This window comes from Xenopus laevis, chromosome 8L (genome assembly GCF_017654675.1).
Source record: "Xenopus laevis strain J_2021 chromosome 8L, Xenopus_laevis_v10.1, whole genome shotgun sequence".
Classification (NCBI taxonomy): Eukaryota; Metazoa; Chordata; class Amphibia; order Anura; family Pipidae; genus Xenopus; species Xenopus laevis.
Window position 1 is genome coordinate 124,803,117 of NC_054385.1, and position 16,316 is coordinate 124,819,432.

General features: G+C 41.4%; 1 protein-coding gene across 1 annotated transcript; it reads right to left on the minus strand.

Annotated features, from left to right (window-relative positions):
* Positions 1-8,190: 8,190 nt before the first annotated feature.
* Positions 8,191-12,711, minus strand: LOC121396945 (T-lymphocyte surface antigen Ly-9-like). Its single transcript, XM_041572602.1, has 3 exons — positions 12,434-12,711; positions 9,711-10,022; positions 8,191-8,578 (listed from the first exon to the last, which is right to left on the minus strand). The coding sequence occupies exons 1-3, from the start codon at positions 12,468-12,470 to the stop codon at positions 8,478-8,480; spliced, it is 450 nt and encodes a 149-aa protein (XP_041428536.1). The 5' UTR covers positions 12,471-12,711; the 3' UTR covers positions 8,191-8,477.
* Between the last annotated feature and the right edge of the window lie 3,605 nt (positions 12,712-16,316).

The following is a 16,316-nucleotide window of genomic DNA, read 5'->3' on the forward strand; positions in this document are numbered from 1 at the left end:
TAAGCCGTCCCGAGTATAAGCCGAGGTACATAATTTTACCTACAAAAACTGGGAAAGTTTATTGACTCGAGTATAAGCCTAGGGTGAGAAATGCAGCAGCTTCTGGTAAGTTTCAATCAAAAAATTTAGGGTTTCTGCTCCCATTGGAGGTGCCGGCGTCTCATTTTTGGATGCCGGCGACCATTCTTGGACGCCGGGGAATATTCTTGGAGACTATTCTTGGATGCCGGCAACTATTCTTGGAAGCCTACAACTATTCTTGGAAGCCTGCGACTATTCTTAAGCGCCGGCGACCGTTTTTGCGCTTGACCCGAGTATAAGTCGAGGTTGAGTTTTTCAGCATATTTTGGGGGCTGAAAAACTCGGCTTATACTCAAGTATATACGGTATGTGCCCACAGCATGGCTCGGAAGAGTTAAAGCCTTCCTGTTGATTATCCCTCCGTCTGACTACCTACATCAGAAATATTATCCGAGGAAGCAGATGAGGACAAACCGGCCTGCATAAGGATGAGCTATCACAGCCGCCTCTGAAAGATTGCCCTGCAATATAATGGAAGCAACGGGCTCATTAGGTATTAATGCCGATCTGATGCGTTGTTCTGCAGAAATTAATTGAACGCATTAGTTAATGCTTATTTATTGCAGCATTATCATGCAGAATCAGTACACCAGGCCGTGGTAATTCCTCCGTAACCATCATTTGTGTCACATTTCAAACAGCCCTCGTTAAATATATGCCGCCTCCACAAAGCTTTAATCTTCTGCCATTAGCAGACAGGCAATTTTCTGCCGCGCAGGGACGACGTCTGATAGAAAGACTTCCCCCCCCCGTTATTAGAAAGGGGGCAGATGGGCGACTGGAACAGGAGATTAGGGATGTAGCGAACCGCCGAGTATGTGTTCGTGAACGCCGTTCGCGAACACCGGCAAAAAATGCGAACAGTTCGCGAACAGTTCGCGAACTTCGAACATCCGAAAATCGTTCGATTCGAACGATCGAAGGATTTTAATCGTTCGATCGAACGATTTTCGTTCGAATCGAACGATCGAAGCCATTCGATCGAATGATTTCATTCAATCCAATGGCTTCGATCGTTCGATTCGAACGAAAATCGTTCGATTTTAGCGATCGAATGGTCGAATGGTCGAACGATTTTGACGCGAACGCCTATTGGCGAACGTCGCGCGACGTTCGCGAACTTGCGGCGGACGCGAACAGTCGAAGTTCGCGCAAACTAGTTCGCAGCAGAACAGTTCGCTACATCCCTACAGGAGATCACAATCTATGGGATGTAGGAGATTACTGATTAGATCAATAGGATATCACTGGCTTTATCAAAGGGGTGGTTCACCTTTGAGTTAACTTTTAGTAACTTTTCAATTGGTCTTTATTTATTTTTATTTATAGTTTTTGTTTGTATTATTTGACTTTATTTTCCGACTCTTTCCAGCTTTCAGACAGGGGTCACTGACCCCATCTAAAAAAAGCGATCATATGGCGACAGCTTGAGGTGTCCGATATTGGTCTGATCCGATCGTGGGCCCTAGGCCCCAACGATCGGATCATAATGAAGGGTAAATGGGCGATCCAAAGGTATTTTTAGTCTCGTCCGATCGACATCTGGCCGACTTTCAGCCCAATATCGGTCAGGGAAGCCCATCGGAGGGCCCATACACGGGCCAATAAACTGCAGACTGGTAAATTGGTCCCTAGCAACCAGATTACTGAAATTACAAACTGGAGAACTGCTGAATAAAAAGCTAAATAGCTCAAACAAATAATACAAAATAGAAACCAATCGCAAATTGTCTCAGAATATCTCTCTCTACGTCATACTAAAAGTTAACTCAAAAGTGAACAACCCCTTTAAAGGAGAACTAAATTTTAAAAATGAATGTGGCTAAAAATGCCATATTTTATATACTGAACTTATTGCATGAGGCTAAAGTTTCAGCTTGTCAATAGCAGCAATGATCCAGGACTTCAAACTTGTCACAGGGGGTCACCATCTTGGAAAGTGTCTGTGACAATCACATGCTCAGTGGGCTCTGATTGGCTGTTGAGAAGCTAAGCTTAGGGCTCGTCACTAATTATCCAGCAGAAAATGAGCTTCCCTGTAATATAAGCTGATGCTACAGGTTTGCTGATTATTAAATTCTGATGCTAATTGCACTGGTTTCTGTGCTGCCATGTAGTAATTATCTGTATTAATTACTAATCAGCCTTATATTGTGACATTTCTATTCTATGTGTACTGTATATTGTGAGTGGGTCCCTAAACTCAGTAAGTGACAGCAGCACAGAGCATGTGCAGTGAATCAGCAGAAAAGAAGATGGGGAGCTACTGGGGCATCTTTGGAGACGCAGATCTTTACTGCTAAAGGGCTGTGGTTGCCTTGGGCTGGTACAGAAGCACAAAACATCATGTACAACATTTCTAGCTACTTCCTTAGTTAGGCTTTAGTTCTCCTTTAATAGCTTAGACGTCAGTGGCAAGCATTGTAAATAGGGATGGGCGAATTGTTTCGCAGTGAAAATGACACCCATAGATTGTATGGTGACGCACGTATAAAAAAAAATGACGTGCCACGTGACAACATTTGTTTACGACACCCATAGATTTTAATGGGTGTCGCGACATTTCGCTGGCGAAATTTTGGCGAAGCGAAACGGGTAAATTTCACCCAACCCTAATTGTAAGTAGTCTACATGGCAGCTCTTTGCTTATAAACCGATAAATAAATACTAGAGATAGAGACAGCTAGATGGAGAGATGACAGAAACATCCAGACTTTTATTGTGCTTGATGAATAAATATGCACCAGCGTGTGGGCCAGCCAGTACTTTCATTAGTACCCACTGTAATATTTGCGTGGAGGTTCTTCGGAGAAAGAGAAGGCAATTTGATTGACTGTACAAGAAATGCTTTGGCAGAATAAGGCAGGACGGTTCTGATGCAGGGCAATCAGAGAGTTGGCACATGTTGGCGCAATTAGGCTGATGAATCCCATAAACATCTGTTTGACTGGCACTGTACAATGAACTGATATAGATCCATGTCATTTCTTGATCAACCCGCATTAATACCGGCTGGCTGCAAACACACAGGAGGGGAGATGAGAATAAGGTTCAGACACTTTGGGATATTTACATATAAGATACAGCACTTTTATTTTAGCAGAGCTAAAGGGTAAAACCCTATCAAATTGTTTCCCCTTGTCTCTGTCCATATATATTAGGTTCCTATCTAGTGCTCCTAATCCCTATTTCTGTAGGGAAATGAGAGAGAGCAGACAGTAACCCTTCCAACACTTTCCTCTTGTCTCTGTCCATATATATTAGGTACCTATCTAGTGCTACCAATCCCTATTTCTGTAGGGAAATGAGAGAGAGCAGGCAGTAACCCTTCCAACACTTTCCTCTTGTCTCTGTCCTTTTATATTAGGTACCTATCTAGTGTTACCAATCCCTATTTCTGTAGGGAAATGAGAGAGAGCAGACAGTAACCCTTCCAACACTTTCTCTTGTCTCTGTCCATATATATTAGGTACCTATCTAGTGATACCAATCCCTATTTCTGTAGGGAAATGAGAGCAGAGCAGACAGTAACCCTTCCAACACTTTCTCTTGTCTCTGTCCATATATATTAGGTACCTATCTAGTGCTCCTAATCCCTATTTCTGTAGGGAAATGAGAGAGAGCAGACAGTAACCCTTCCAACACTTTCCTCTTGTCTCTATATATTAGGTACCTATCTAGTGTTACCAATCCCTATTTCTGTAGGGAAATGAGAGAGAACAGACAGTAACCCTTCCAACACTTTCTCTTGTCTCTGTCCATATATATTAGGTACCTATCTAGTGCTACCAATCCCTATTTCTGTAGGGAAATAAGAGCAGAGCAGACAGTAACCCTTCCAACACTTTCTCCTTGTCTCTGTCCATATATATTAGGTACCTATCTAGTGTTACCAATCCCTATTTCTGTAGGGAAATGAGAGAGAACAGACAGTAACCCTTCCAACACTTTCTCCTTGTCTCTGTCCATATATATTAGGTACCTATCTAGTGTTACCAATCCCTATTTCTGTAGGGAAATGAGAGAGAACAGACAGTAACCCTTCCAACACTTTCCTTTTGTCTCTGTCCATATATAACTGGAGAGAATCCTGAGACACTGCTTTCTGTTTCTGTTACATTTACAAATAACTTTAAAATCGCTGAAAATGTGGAGTTAATGTATATATTATATTTTCTTCACTATGCACAATAAAGGCTTCCTAATGTTTGACTGGACTTGCCCTTTATCCGTGGGGATAATAGGAGTAAGGCTATAGGAGTAAGGAGTCTATTCCCTATTCTTACACATGTCTGGAAATAAAACAGTTCACACACATCACAATCCCTTCATATATTATAGATGGTGCAGATCTCTCCGTGGGACCATGTTTGGCTGCCAGGCGCATGTTTCACCAACTCCCCTTCATAGTTGTCTCTCCCAGTGGCAAATGTATCATTCTGTCTCTCCATAGCCAGCCACAAGCAGTCTCTCTCTCTCTCTCTCTCTCTCTCTCTCTGTCTCTCTCTCTCTCTCTCTCTCTCTCTCTCTCTCTCTCTCTCTCTCTCTCTGTGATTCTCTGGATTCCTCCCATTCAGCCAAGGGGAAGCAGTCCCTCAGTCATTCATACTGTAAGGTTCAATAGTCACTCACACAGGAAGGTACAACAGCCATTTATACTGTAAGGTTCAACAGTCACTCACACAGGAAGGTACAACAGTCATTCATACTGTAAGGTTCAACAGTCACTCACACAGGAAGGTACAACAGTCATTCATACTGTAAGGTTCAACAGTCACTCACACAGGAAGGTACAACAGTCATTCATACTGTAAGGTTCAACAGTCACTCACACAGGAAGGTACAACAGTAATTCATACTGTAAGGTTCAACAGTCACTCACACAGGAAGGTACAACAGTAATTCATACTGTAAGGTTCAACAGTCACTCACACAGGAAGGTACAACAATCATTCATACTGTAAGGTTCAACAGTCCAGGAAGGTACAATAGTCATTTATACTGTAAGGTTCAACAGTCACTCACACAGGAAGGTACAACAGTCATTCATACTGTAAGGTTCAACAGTCACTCACACAGGAAGGTACAATAGTCAATCATACTGTAAGGTTCAACTGTCACTCACACAGGAAGGTACAACAGCCATTTATACTGTAAGGTTCAACAGTCACTCACACAGGAAGGTACAACAGTCATTCATACTGTAAGGTTCAACAGTCACTCACACAGGAAGGTACAACAGCCATTTATACTGTAAGGTTCAACAGTCACTCACACAGGAAGGTACAACAGTCATTCATACTGTGAGGTTCAACAGTCACTCACACAGGAAGGTACAACAGCCATTTATACTGTAAGGTTCAACAGTCACTCACACAGGAAGGTACAACAGTCATTCATACTGTAAGGTTCAATAGTCACTCACACAGGAAGGTACAACAGTCATTTATACTGTAAGGTTCAACTGTCACTCACACAGGAAGGTACAACAGCCATTTATACTGTAAGGTTCAACAGTCACTCACACAGGAAGGTACAACAGTCATTCATACTGTAAGGTTCAACTGTCACTCACACAGGAAGGTACAACAGTCATTCATACTGTAAGGTTCAACTGTCACTCACACAGGAAGGTACAACAGTCATTCATACTGTAAGGTTCAACAGTCACTCACACAGGAAGGTACAACAGCCATTTATACTGTAAGGTTCAACAGTCACTCACACAGGAAGGTACAACAGTCATTCATACTGTAAGGTTCAACTGTCACTCACACAGGAAGGTACAATAGTCATTCATACTGTAAGGTTCAACTGTCACTCACACAGGAAGGTACAATAGTCATTCATACTGTAAGGTTCAACAGTCACTCACACAGGAAGGTACAACAGCCATTTATACTGTAAGGTTCAACAGTCACTCACACAGGAAGGTACAACAGTCATTCATACTGTAAGGTTCAATAGTCACTCACACAGGAAGGTACAACAGTCATTTATACTGTAAGGTTCAACTGTCACTCACACAGGAAGGTACAACAGCCATTTATACTGTAAGGTTCAACAGTCACTCACACAGGAAGGTACAACAGTCATTCATACTGTAAGGTTCAACAGTCACTCACACAGGAAGGTACAATAGTCATTCATACTGTAAGGTTCAACTGTCACTCACACAGGAAGGTACAACAGTCATTCATACTGTAAGGTTCAACTGTCACTCACACAGGAAGGTACAACAGTCATTCGTACTGTAAGGTTCAACCGTCACTCACACAGAAAGGTACAACAGTCATTCATAATATAAAGTTGGGGACTATAGGAAGGTGCAACAGTCACTCACATATTAAAGTGCAATAATCACTACTGAAGGAAGGAACCACATTCACTCACACAGGGAAGAACTATTATCAATAACAGAGAAAGGTGCATCAGTTACTTACATAAATTAAGGTACAGTATTTATGGAGTGGCAGCCATATTTGATTTTCAAGCTTATCGACCCGTTTATGGTGCCCTGTCAATCAATGTGCCCAACCATTATCTGGCCAAACAATAGCCAGTAATTGGTCGAATACATTTAAAAATCCAAAGGGCGATATGAAGTTCTGAGTATTTATGCTGTTCCCTCTCCTGATTGATATCCATAGGCCTCCCTCTTTGATCTCATTATTGGCTCAGATGCCAAATGATCGGACCAACCCAATGTGGTCCAACGTGGCCTTTGAACTTAAGATCCAGTAGCAAGTGAATTCTTGGATCATTTTTGAGGTCCATGTATAAAGGAGATATTCTATTGTCTCCAGCTTCACCATCCAACAGACTGAACAGAGCAGCAAAATGTTTCCTTAATGCACAGCGCCACCTAGCGACAAGCATAGAATTTACAAGACATTTTTATAGGAAAAAAAAGTCACTCACACTGGAAGTTTCAACAATCACTCACACAAGAAGGTGAAACAGTCACAGGAAGATACAACAGTTACTAACACAGAAAGGTAAAATAGTCACACAGGAAAGTACAGTTGTCTCACACAGTAAGGACCAACAGTCAATTACATACATATTAATAATATATTTTTACATAATTTTGTGTATTAGACAACTATCTAGTGCTTCCAATTCTATTTCTGTAATGAAAATAAAGGCAGAGCAGACAGTAACCCTTCCAACACTTTCCTCTTGTCTCTGTCCATATATATTAGGTACCTATCTAGTGCTACCAATCCCTATTTCTGTAGGGAAATGAGACAGAACAGACAGTAACCCTTCCAACACTTTCTCTTGTCTCTGTCCATATATATTAGGTACCTATCTAGTGCTACCAATCCCTATTTCTGTAGGGAAATGAGAGAGAGCAGACAGTAACCCTTCCAACACTTTCTCTTGTCTCTGTCCATATATATTAGGTACCTATCTAGTGCTACCAATCCCTATTTCTGTAGGGAAATGAGAGAGAGCAGACAGTAACCCTTCCAACACTTTCCTCTTGTCTCTGTCTCTCTGTATATTAGGTACCTATCTAGTGTTACCAATCTCTATATCTGTAGGGAAATGAGAGAGAGCAGACAGTAACCCTTCCAACACTTTCCTCTTGTCTCTGTCTCTCTGTATATTAGGTACCTATCTAGTGTTACCAATCTCTATATCTGTAGGGAAATGAGAGCAGAGCAGGCAGTAACCCTTCCAATACTTTATTTTGTCTCTGTTCTGACTCCTCAGAATTCCTTGGAAACCTATCACAATAATCTATTTTGAAGCCTGCAGCCCCTTACCCTGTCCCTCGCTAACATATAATAGAAAACGATACTAGAAAACGATAATAGAAAACGATACTTCCTCTCTACGTCTCTGTTGTTGGCCGGGATTAACTGGGAGCTGTGCCAGCCGAACGCCACGCTGAATCTGATGTGCCAGGGAAAGCACTGAGCACTTTGGGAAGATGAAAAAGAAAATGCAGAATTATTCTATTTCAGCATCCGCAGTGTTCTGCGTCTTTCTATCCCTTAATCACTTCCATGCCAGAAGAGCTGACAAGTACGGAAGAGAAGAAGCTGAAAACAAGGCAGTCAGTGTAAGAAATGGTAAGTGCCAGATACAGATGCCAGTTAGGGCCAACCCAACACTGTATTTTTTAGCTCAATACTGACACCTTGTGGGCACATTCTGAACTTCAGTTATAGGTAAATTGTACAGAGAATGAATGAGGTACTGACAGTTGCTCAGATTCTGACAGAACAGAACCACGCGAGGCTTGTGTTCAGGTCAGGAAGGTTTATTTGCAGGTAGGCACCTAGCAGAACTCAGTGGACTCCTGAATAATTCAAAGCTTCATTATATATATATATATACTGTATGAGACTGTGTTCTGGTCCAGCCGGGGTATGGAAAAGCCATTATGTGCCCGTAGTGATGAAGAAGTTGAAGCACAGGCCCACCATGGCGATAATAATTGTGAAAATGTGGGTGCAAGACGCTTTGCCTGCCGAACTTTTGTCTGAAATAAAAAAAAAACATGAGTAGAAGTGATGGTCCACATGGCAGCTCATCCCTTTCCTCATTGGACCTTTCCAAGGGACCCGCTGAATTTGAAGGGGATCTAAAATCTTCATAAAACGGCCTCACTGTGCCCCCTAGTTCCCTAATTCTCTAAAGAAGCCAACCCAAAAACCTTCATAACAGATGCAAGAAAACTGACCAATGAGAAGGCAGATTAGCAAAACCTTAAAGGGGAACAATCGTGAAAATCTAAATGTAATATAAGCTTCAATATACAGAAATAAGAAACTTTGTAAATATAATTAATTAAATATTTGGCATCGTTTCTGAAATAATCAAGTTTATCTTCACTCTCAGCATCTGTTTCTCTTCATTCTGTCTTCATGCGGCAGTTGGGTGTCAGATATTAATTGACAGTTAGATCCAATATATCTTATACAGGGGCCACTATCCTTGCAGATGAATTAGAGCTCACTCAAATAACTGATTCCAGTACAAACAAAATCTAACAAAATAACTGCCTTTTGCACAAATCCTGCATGTAGAGAGACATGATGTCTGGTGATTTTAATAGAGTGAGCTCTTATACATCTTCTAGGCAAAAGGAGCCCCCTCTATAAGATATATTGGATCTAACTGTCAATGAATATCTGACACCCAACTGCTGCATGAAGAGAGAATGAAGAGAAACAGATACTGAGCGAGGAATAGTGAATATGAACTTGATTATTTCAGAAACGATGCAGAATATTTAATTGATTGTATTGAGAAAATTTCTTATTTCATGATGAAGCCTATATTACATTTTCATTTTCGCGATATTTCCCCTTTAATTAAAGATGCAAAAGCACTGACCAATGAGAATGCTGCTTAGAAAACACTTAATTACCAATAAAACATAATTGACCAATGAGACTACTATTGACCAAATACCTAATTAAATAAAACACTATGCTTATTTTGCTATTATTTTACAAATGTTACATATGGTGTTGTGATATTACACTCTAATTAAACACTGGGGAAAATACACTGGTGCCTCACCACAATGGAAAGGGAGTCTGATTAAAGTCTCCTAACTTCCCCTTTAAATACCATGGACATTTAGCAGAGTTGAGTGTGTGTCTTACCATTTACTTGCAGCCTGAAGCTGATCCGAATTGGGTTGCCGATGTTAAATATCTGTGCCATGTAGTTTCCGCTGTCATCTGTTTCCAAATGAGTCAGGCTTAAGGAGTATCCTGGGCCCACTGTCTTTAAGCGACCGTTGAAGCGGGTCTTCTTTACACTGAGCTCCTGCTCTTTGGCTATAGCCAACACCTTGTCATTATGATGCCAGAAGATGCTAAAGACTTCCGTGTGGTTGGGAAGCTGGATTGGAAACAATATGGAGTCTCCTTTGGTTCCCGACAACCTGTGCAGTTCCTCGGATAAAATGGTGGCTGAGGGAAAGGAAGGAGACAAAATTGTTTCTATATATATATATATTATATATATGTGTGTATTTATATTCTTTTTAGGGCCCTCAACCAAAGGAAACCTGTGTCCATAGATATTCCCCTGTATTAAGCACAATTCAGCAGGAACAGACCCTTACATTTGCTCCTAGTCTGTAAAGAGAGATCCCATAAAACTATGGCAGCATAGGTATTCCCTGTACTAAGCACAATTCAGAAGGAACAGCCCCTAAGTTTGCTCATAGTCTGTGCAAAGATCCCATAAAACTATGGCAGCATAGGTATTCCCTGTACTAAGCACAATTCAGCAGGAACAGCCCCTAAGTTTGCTCATAGTCTGTACAGAGAGTTCCCATAAAACTATGGCAGCATAGGTATTCCCTGTACTAAGCACAATTCAGCAGGAACAGCCCCTAAGTTTGCTCATAGTCTGTACAGAGAGATCCCATAAAACTATGGCAGCATAGGTATTCCCCTGTACTAAGCACAATTCAGCAGGAACAGCCCCCTAAAATTGCTTATAATCTGTACATAGAGATCCCATAAAACTATGGCAGCATATGTATTCCCTGTACTAAGCACAATTCAGCAGGAACGGCCCCCTAAACTTGCTTATAATCTGTACATAGAGATCCCATAAAACTATGACAGCATAGGTATTCCCTGTATTAAGCACAATTCAGCAGGAACAGCCCCTAAGTTTGCTCATAGTCTGTACATAGAGATCCCATAAATATAATTCCAGTATACGTATTCCCCTGTACTAAATATAATTCAGCAGGGATGTTTCAATATACATTTTTAGTTAAGGGGACGTTATTAAAGGGTTCATAAATACATCCCTTTGGGAGCTCTGTCTCACTTGTTATGACTGTGTCTTTAATGAAAATGTGTCAATTTGCCATTTTATGTAAAACTTTATTTCCTTTAAATACATTTATTGTACATTCTGCCCCAACTTGTTAGGTACAGACACGTAACCCTGTGCGCTTCCCTTTACATGAGATGATTGTAGGTTGGGGGTTGTTTGATATAATGATCATTTAATCCAGTAATAAGAGAGGACATCTGAAACCTGCAAAGGAACAATTTAGCATTTCCAGAAATTGTCTGGACTTCAAAGGCTCACTTCCACAGAATAACATTGCCCAACTGTCATTTCCTAGTGATAATTATATATACGGGGCCCCTGTACAATATCTTCCCAACAGTACCTGAAACAAAGACAAATAAAGAGTTCTAAGTCCAAGAACTGGAAGGGGAACTGATTCGCACAATTGAAGTGGCTCCTAAAGGGCAAGTAATAACTACAGAGGAAGCAGAAGGGCCCAGGAGGTATAAGGGCCCCATGATGCCCCAATTAATTAGCATTATGAATATACTCTGGTAATACAGGACAACCTCTGGAAATGTTGGGGACCTAAAATGAATCTGCTGCGGGGCCCAGTAACATCACTGGTAATGACCTGAGTGTAAGGCTGTTTGATAATCATTAGGGAACAGGGTTGCTGTGCCTCTTTAGTGCTAATGAGCCCTAACACATACAGTAGTAATAATATCTTATAATAATTCTAATATCCTTATCATTTACAGTAGGGGGTACATTACCCCTTATAATACATGAGTGATACTCAGAGGTCCCTGTATAACTCAGTCTGCAGCCTTGTGCCTTTATATGGTCACAGAACCCCTCAGTGACTTCTAATATCCTTATCATTTACAGTAGGGGGTACATTATCCCTTATAATACATGAGTGATACTCAGAGTTCCCTGTATAACTCAGCCTGCAGCCTTGTGCCTTTATATGGTCACAGAACAACCCTTCAGTGACTTCTAATATCCTTATCATTTACAGTAGGGGGTACATTATCCCTTATAATACATGAGTGATACTAAGAGTTCCCTGTATAACTCAGCCTGCAGCCTTGTGTCTTTATATGGTCACAGAACAACCCCTCAGTGACTTCTAATATCCTTATCATTTACAGTAGGGGGTACATTATCCCTTATAATACATGAGTGATACTCAGAGTTCCCTGTATAACTCAGCCTGCAGCCTTGTGCCTTTATATGATCACAGAACAACCCTTCAGTGACTTCTCGTTTACAGTAGGGGGTACATTATCCCTTATAATATCCTTTATTATACCTTTAAGAGAAACTACAATATGCAGAAATCATATCTGTACAATGGTTACTTACAGTTCACCCCACACAACTCATACTGGGATGGGCCCCCCTTAATCTACCTGCTTGGGGACTTTGTATTATCCCTCCCTATTATACTATACTTGTATTGCCCTCAGTTCAATGGCAATGCTATGTCCCTCATGCATTCATCCCAAGCCTGTTGCCAAATATCCCCCCCCACAAATACCCCATTACTCACACTTACCCCAAAGTGGTACAAGGAAAAAAATAAAAGCCGTCATGGCCAGCTGGTTCCACCCTGCAGAGTGTATGGGACACGGTCCTGCCCTTCTCTTTAATTAGAGGAAAACTCTAGTGTCATACAGGAAGGCAAGTGACACGGATCCAACAAAGGGCTGAATTATACCCCCAGTATCCAATCATATTATAATCATAATGACACCAGCAGAGAAAGAAGCCCATTGAAGCACGTACCTATTGTGTGAGCCGGCCTTTTCTTATCTGTCATCCTTCAATTTATTAATATAGTGTAGGAGTTGCTGTAAATGCTACAAATGTTAGTTATTATTATTATTATTTTTATTATTATTATTATGCTCTTTTTGTATATGGCAGTGCCATATTCCACATAGACTAAAGACTAACTCATAAATGATTCTTACCCATGATGACCAGCTCCCAGCACACCGAGACTGCCCTCAAGGTAGAGCACTATTACAAAGGTCTCACTTTCACAGCTGGGCCCTAGATGGTATGACGGAGGTTGAGGGCCTCCAAGATTAATCACACAGATACTTTGCACTTCATCCAAATAATCTGGGGTTCTTAAGATTCATAGGATAATCACCAGTGTCTATGCACAGCACACCAGAACTCAGGGTTACGTGTTAGAGATTGCACACTACTCTGGGACTACATCACATGAGTCCCTACAATCAGGAGGGTGTTGCTGAGGATTACCAACCCCACACCATCTATCCACAGTAGAGTACACAGTTTCTCAATCTAGCTGCATGACACTGTTAGAGGATACCATAAGAGGTCCTAAATTCTCAGTAATTCTTCAGCTACTGGGTTCTTCTAACTAACGTATTGAGATGGTCTCCTAACCTGAAGGAACTTCTCTTCTTACAGAGGCCTCTTGCCTTCCAGACATCATCAAGCCTCCAAAGAATGGACATAAATATACATACCAACGGGACCCGCAGACCTGTTGACTAACACCATGTCATTAGAGGAGATAATGATGCACGTCTCTTCTTACAGAGGCCTCCTGCCTGCCAGACATCATCAACCCTCCAAAGAATAGACATAAATATACAAACCAATGGGATTGACAGACCTGTTGACAAACACCGTGTCATTAGAGGAGATAATGATGCACTCTGGGTATTTTAAAATATTTTATAATTTAGTAAAAAGAACCGTTTGGTTTTAGAAGACTATGGACTGGATCATTATCATCCAAATGACTTTGTTTGAATCTCTGGATTCTTCTTTTTTGTTGACTATGGAATACCCATAATCCATCTGGGCCAATAGGGATCTTCTCCCTTCCATAGGGCAAGTCTACACGAAAATGTGACTCACAGCAGTGAAGGAATTGACCATTAACTCCAATAAAGCATTTAAACACTGGGGCAGTGACCTTCATTTGCATCTACATTATTATGGGCAGTAGGTGGGCACATCATGGCTGTTGTCCTAAATTCACTTATGTTGATTTCATTGGTGCATAATATAGAATGTGCAGGGGCTCAAGGCACAGAGGAAACCGTGTAATTTAGGACTGGTCCATGGGTTCAAAGTCATTGGGTAGGTGGGAGGCATGGGTAACAATGGAATGGTCTCTATAAGTGACCAGAGCTTTACCTGGTACTAAACAAGGGTAACCAATCCCCTGAATCCAGGATTCAGTGTGAAATTTGACTCATGTAACACTGGAAATCAGGATATGCAAATGAGGGTTGAGATTCAGTTTGCGATTTGGCCAAATCTTTTGTGGAAGCTTCTGTCTTGGTGGATTCCCTGCATGGATATGGTATGAACATTTTGGGGCCTTCAGGAATTTAGCATATTCTGTAATAGTCTGTTGGCATTGCACAATGATAATCAACTCATTCAAACCATTCCTCCCCCTTGCCTTGCCTTGAAGTCTGCATATAGTCATAGGAGGTTCATGTCTTAGAAAGATCTCCTGGGGACTCATCTGCCTAATCAATAACTGTCTCTCAGCATGTTGTCTACATACATCTGGTGCAGTGCTCTTATTTGGTTCAAGCCACCCTTGGTCAACACCAAGCAGTGTTCCAAACAAGGTTGAATCAGCTACTTAACCACAGGCTTAAAAACTCCTAAGACATCGAATAAGTGTTCAAATTTCTGACCTTCCATGGCCTTCAGGTTAAACGTTCGTTGAGGGACAACCGGACAGTTTGGAAAGCACTTTTATGAAGTAGAAGAGACAGCGACCATGTATTATCATATAACATAGAAATTATTTTCAAGACAGGATGGAGCATATGGGGAAACTTGCTCTGAAACTAGTAATGGGATGTTCATATTCTCTATAAACATTTCCGATGAGAAAGCAACATGACTGGCAGCTTCTGTTTGTGTTTTTAATTTGCTGTGGGTGTTTAAAAGAAGCAGGTTTACTTTGTTGACTAAGCAGAAACACCTGCAAACCCACATAGATCTCACCATCTTCTCCAACCTGACTGCAGACGAAAAGGTTGCTGTGTCTTTAAGAACAGAGACAGCCAGTGGAGATATCAAGAGAACAGTAGCATTTCTCCAAAGACCAGTGTGGTCCAACATCTGGTCAAGGTTCTTATATCGTAGTGAGGTTACATATAAACATATCACATTAGGCTTCTGTCGAACATTTGCTCTGTTGGTGACGGAATCTTCCTCCCTATGCTCTTGTTGGTTCTAGGGTGGATCCAAATGGACAATGTGTTATTTCAAACATCTGTAGGTTCTGCAAGCAATTTAGCCTGTGCACTATGGCCCCCCAGATAAAATCTGTTGGCCTTGGAACTGGAAGATAACTATGCTCTGCTGATCACCCGCACCCACACCCACAAGCAAATCTTAAACATGATCAGTGAAAACAAAAACCAAACCATTATCACATCTGTGAGAACAGGAAGCTCATATTACGTGAATTTACATAGTAACCCAGTTTATTATATACTGAATAAAGACATTACTTCTGCTTTTCTTCTGATCCAGGTAAAGACAAACTACACCCACAACCATTAATTCAGCATCTTGGGAGGGAGGGTAAAAAATGTGTCCTGGATTAGTTATTGACAATAATAATTATATAATACACAAGAGCCACGAATATCCTGTAAATGATATCCTTATAAACTGTGAGTTCTGATGTCATCAGTTATAAACAGTGAGTTCTGATGTCATTTCTGTCACATGACTCACTGAAACTCGTGTATTATATAGTGAATAAAGTACCCCCAGTTGCAAAATATGAGGATATTAGAAGTTACCGCGTGTTTTTATATGGAAACTCCTCGGTAACTTATAATATCCTTATATTTTACAGGAGGGGGTACTTTATTTACTATATATACCCTGTTAGTGCTGGAAACCCATTACTGATTTCACCAGTGACCCATTCAGGGCTGCCATCAGGGGGGGACAGGGGGGCCAAGTGTCCCAGGCCCGGGCATGAAGGGGGGCCCAGCAGTGCTGCAGTTTTGAAAAGAGTCGGGCCCCCCTTGAGAGCGCCAAAGCCTGCGGCCATCCTGAACAGCCAAAATGCTGAAGTGCTGAGAACAGCCGAAGGACCCGAAGCCATGAAAACAGCCGAAACCAAACTCCCGAAGCAGCAAAAAGACGCAAAGTCACGAAAGGAGGCGAAGTTGAAGTCCTGAAGCCACGAGTTCAATTCTACTGAACACCAATGTGGGTTGTTTTTTTTTTTTTAATCCCCTGGCCACCAATGTAGTATTTTAATATTCTATAGGCCCCTGCCACCAATGTTTCAATAGCTTTTTATAACTTGTGTGTGAGGGGGGGTTACTTTTTTAGCGCTGATGTCTGTGTGGTCTTTGTTGGGATGCAGTGGGGATTGGCTGGAGTGGGCGGGATCTGGGGTGAGG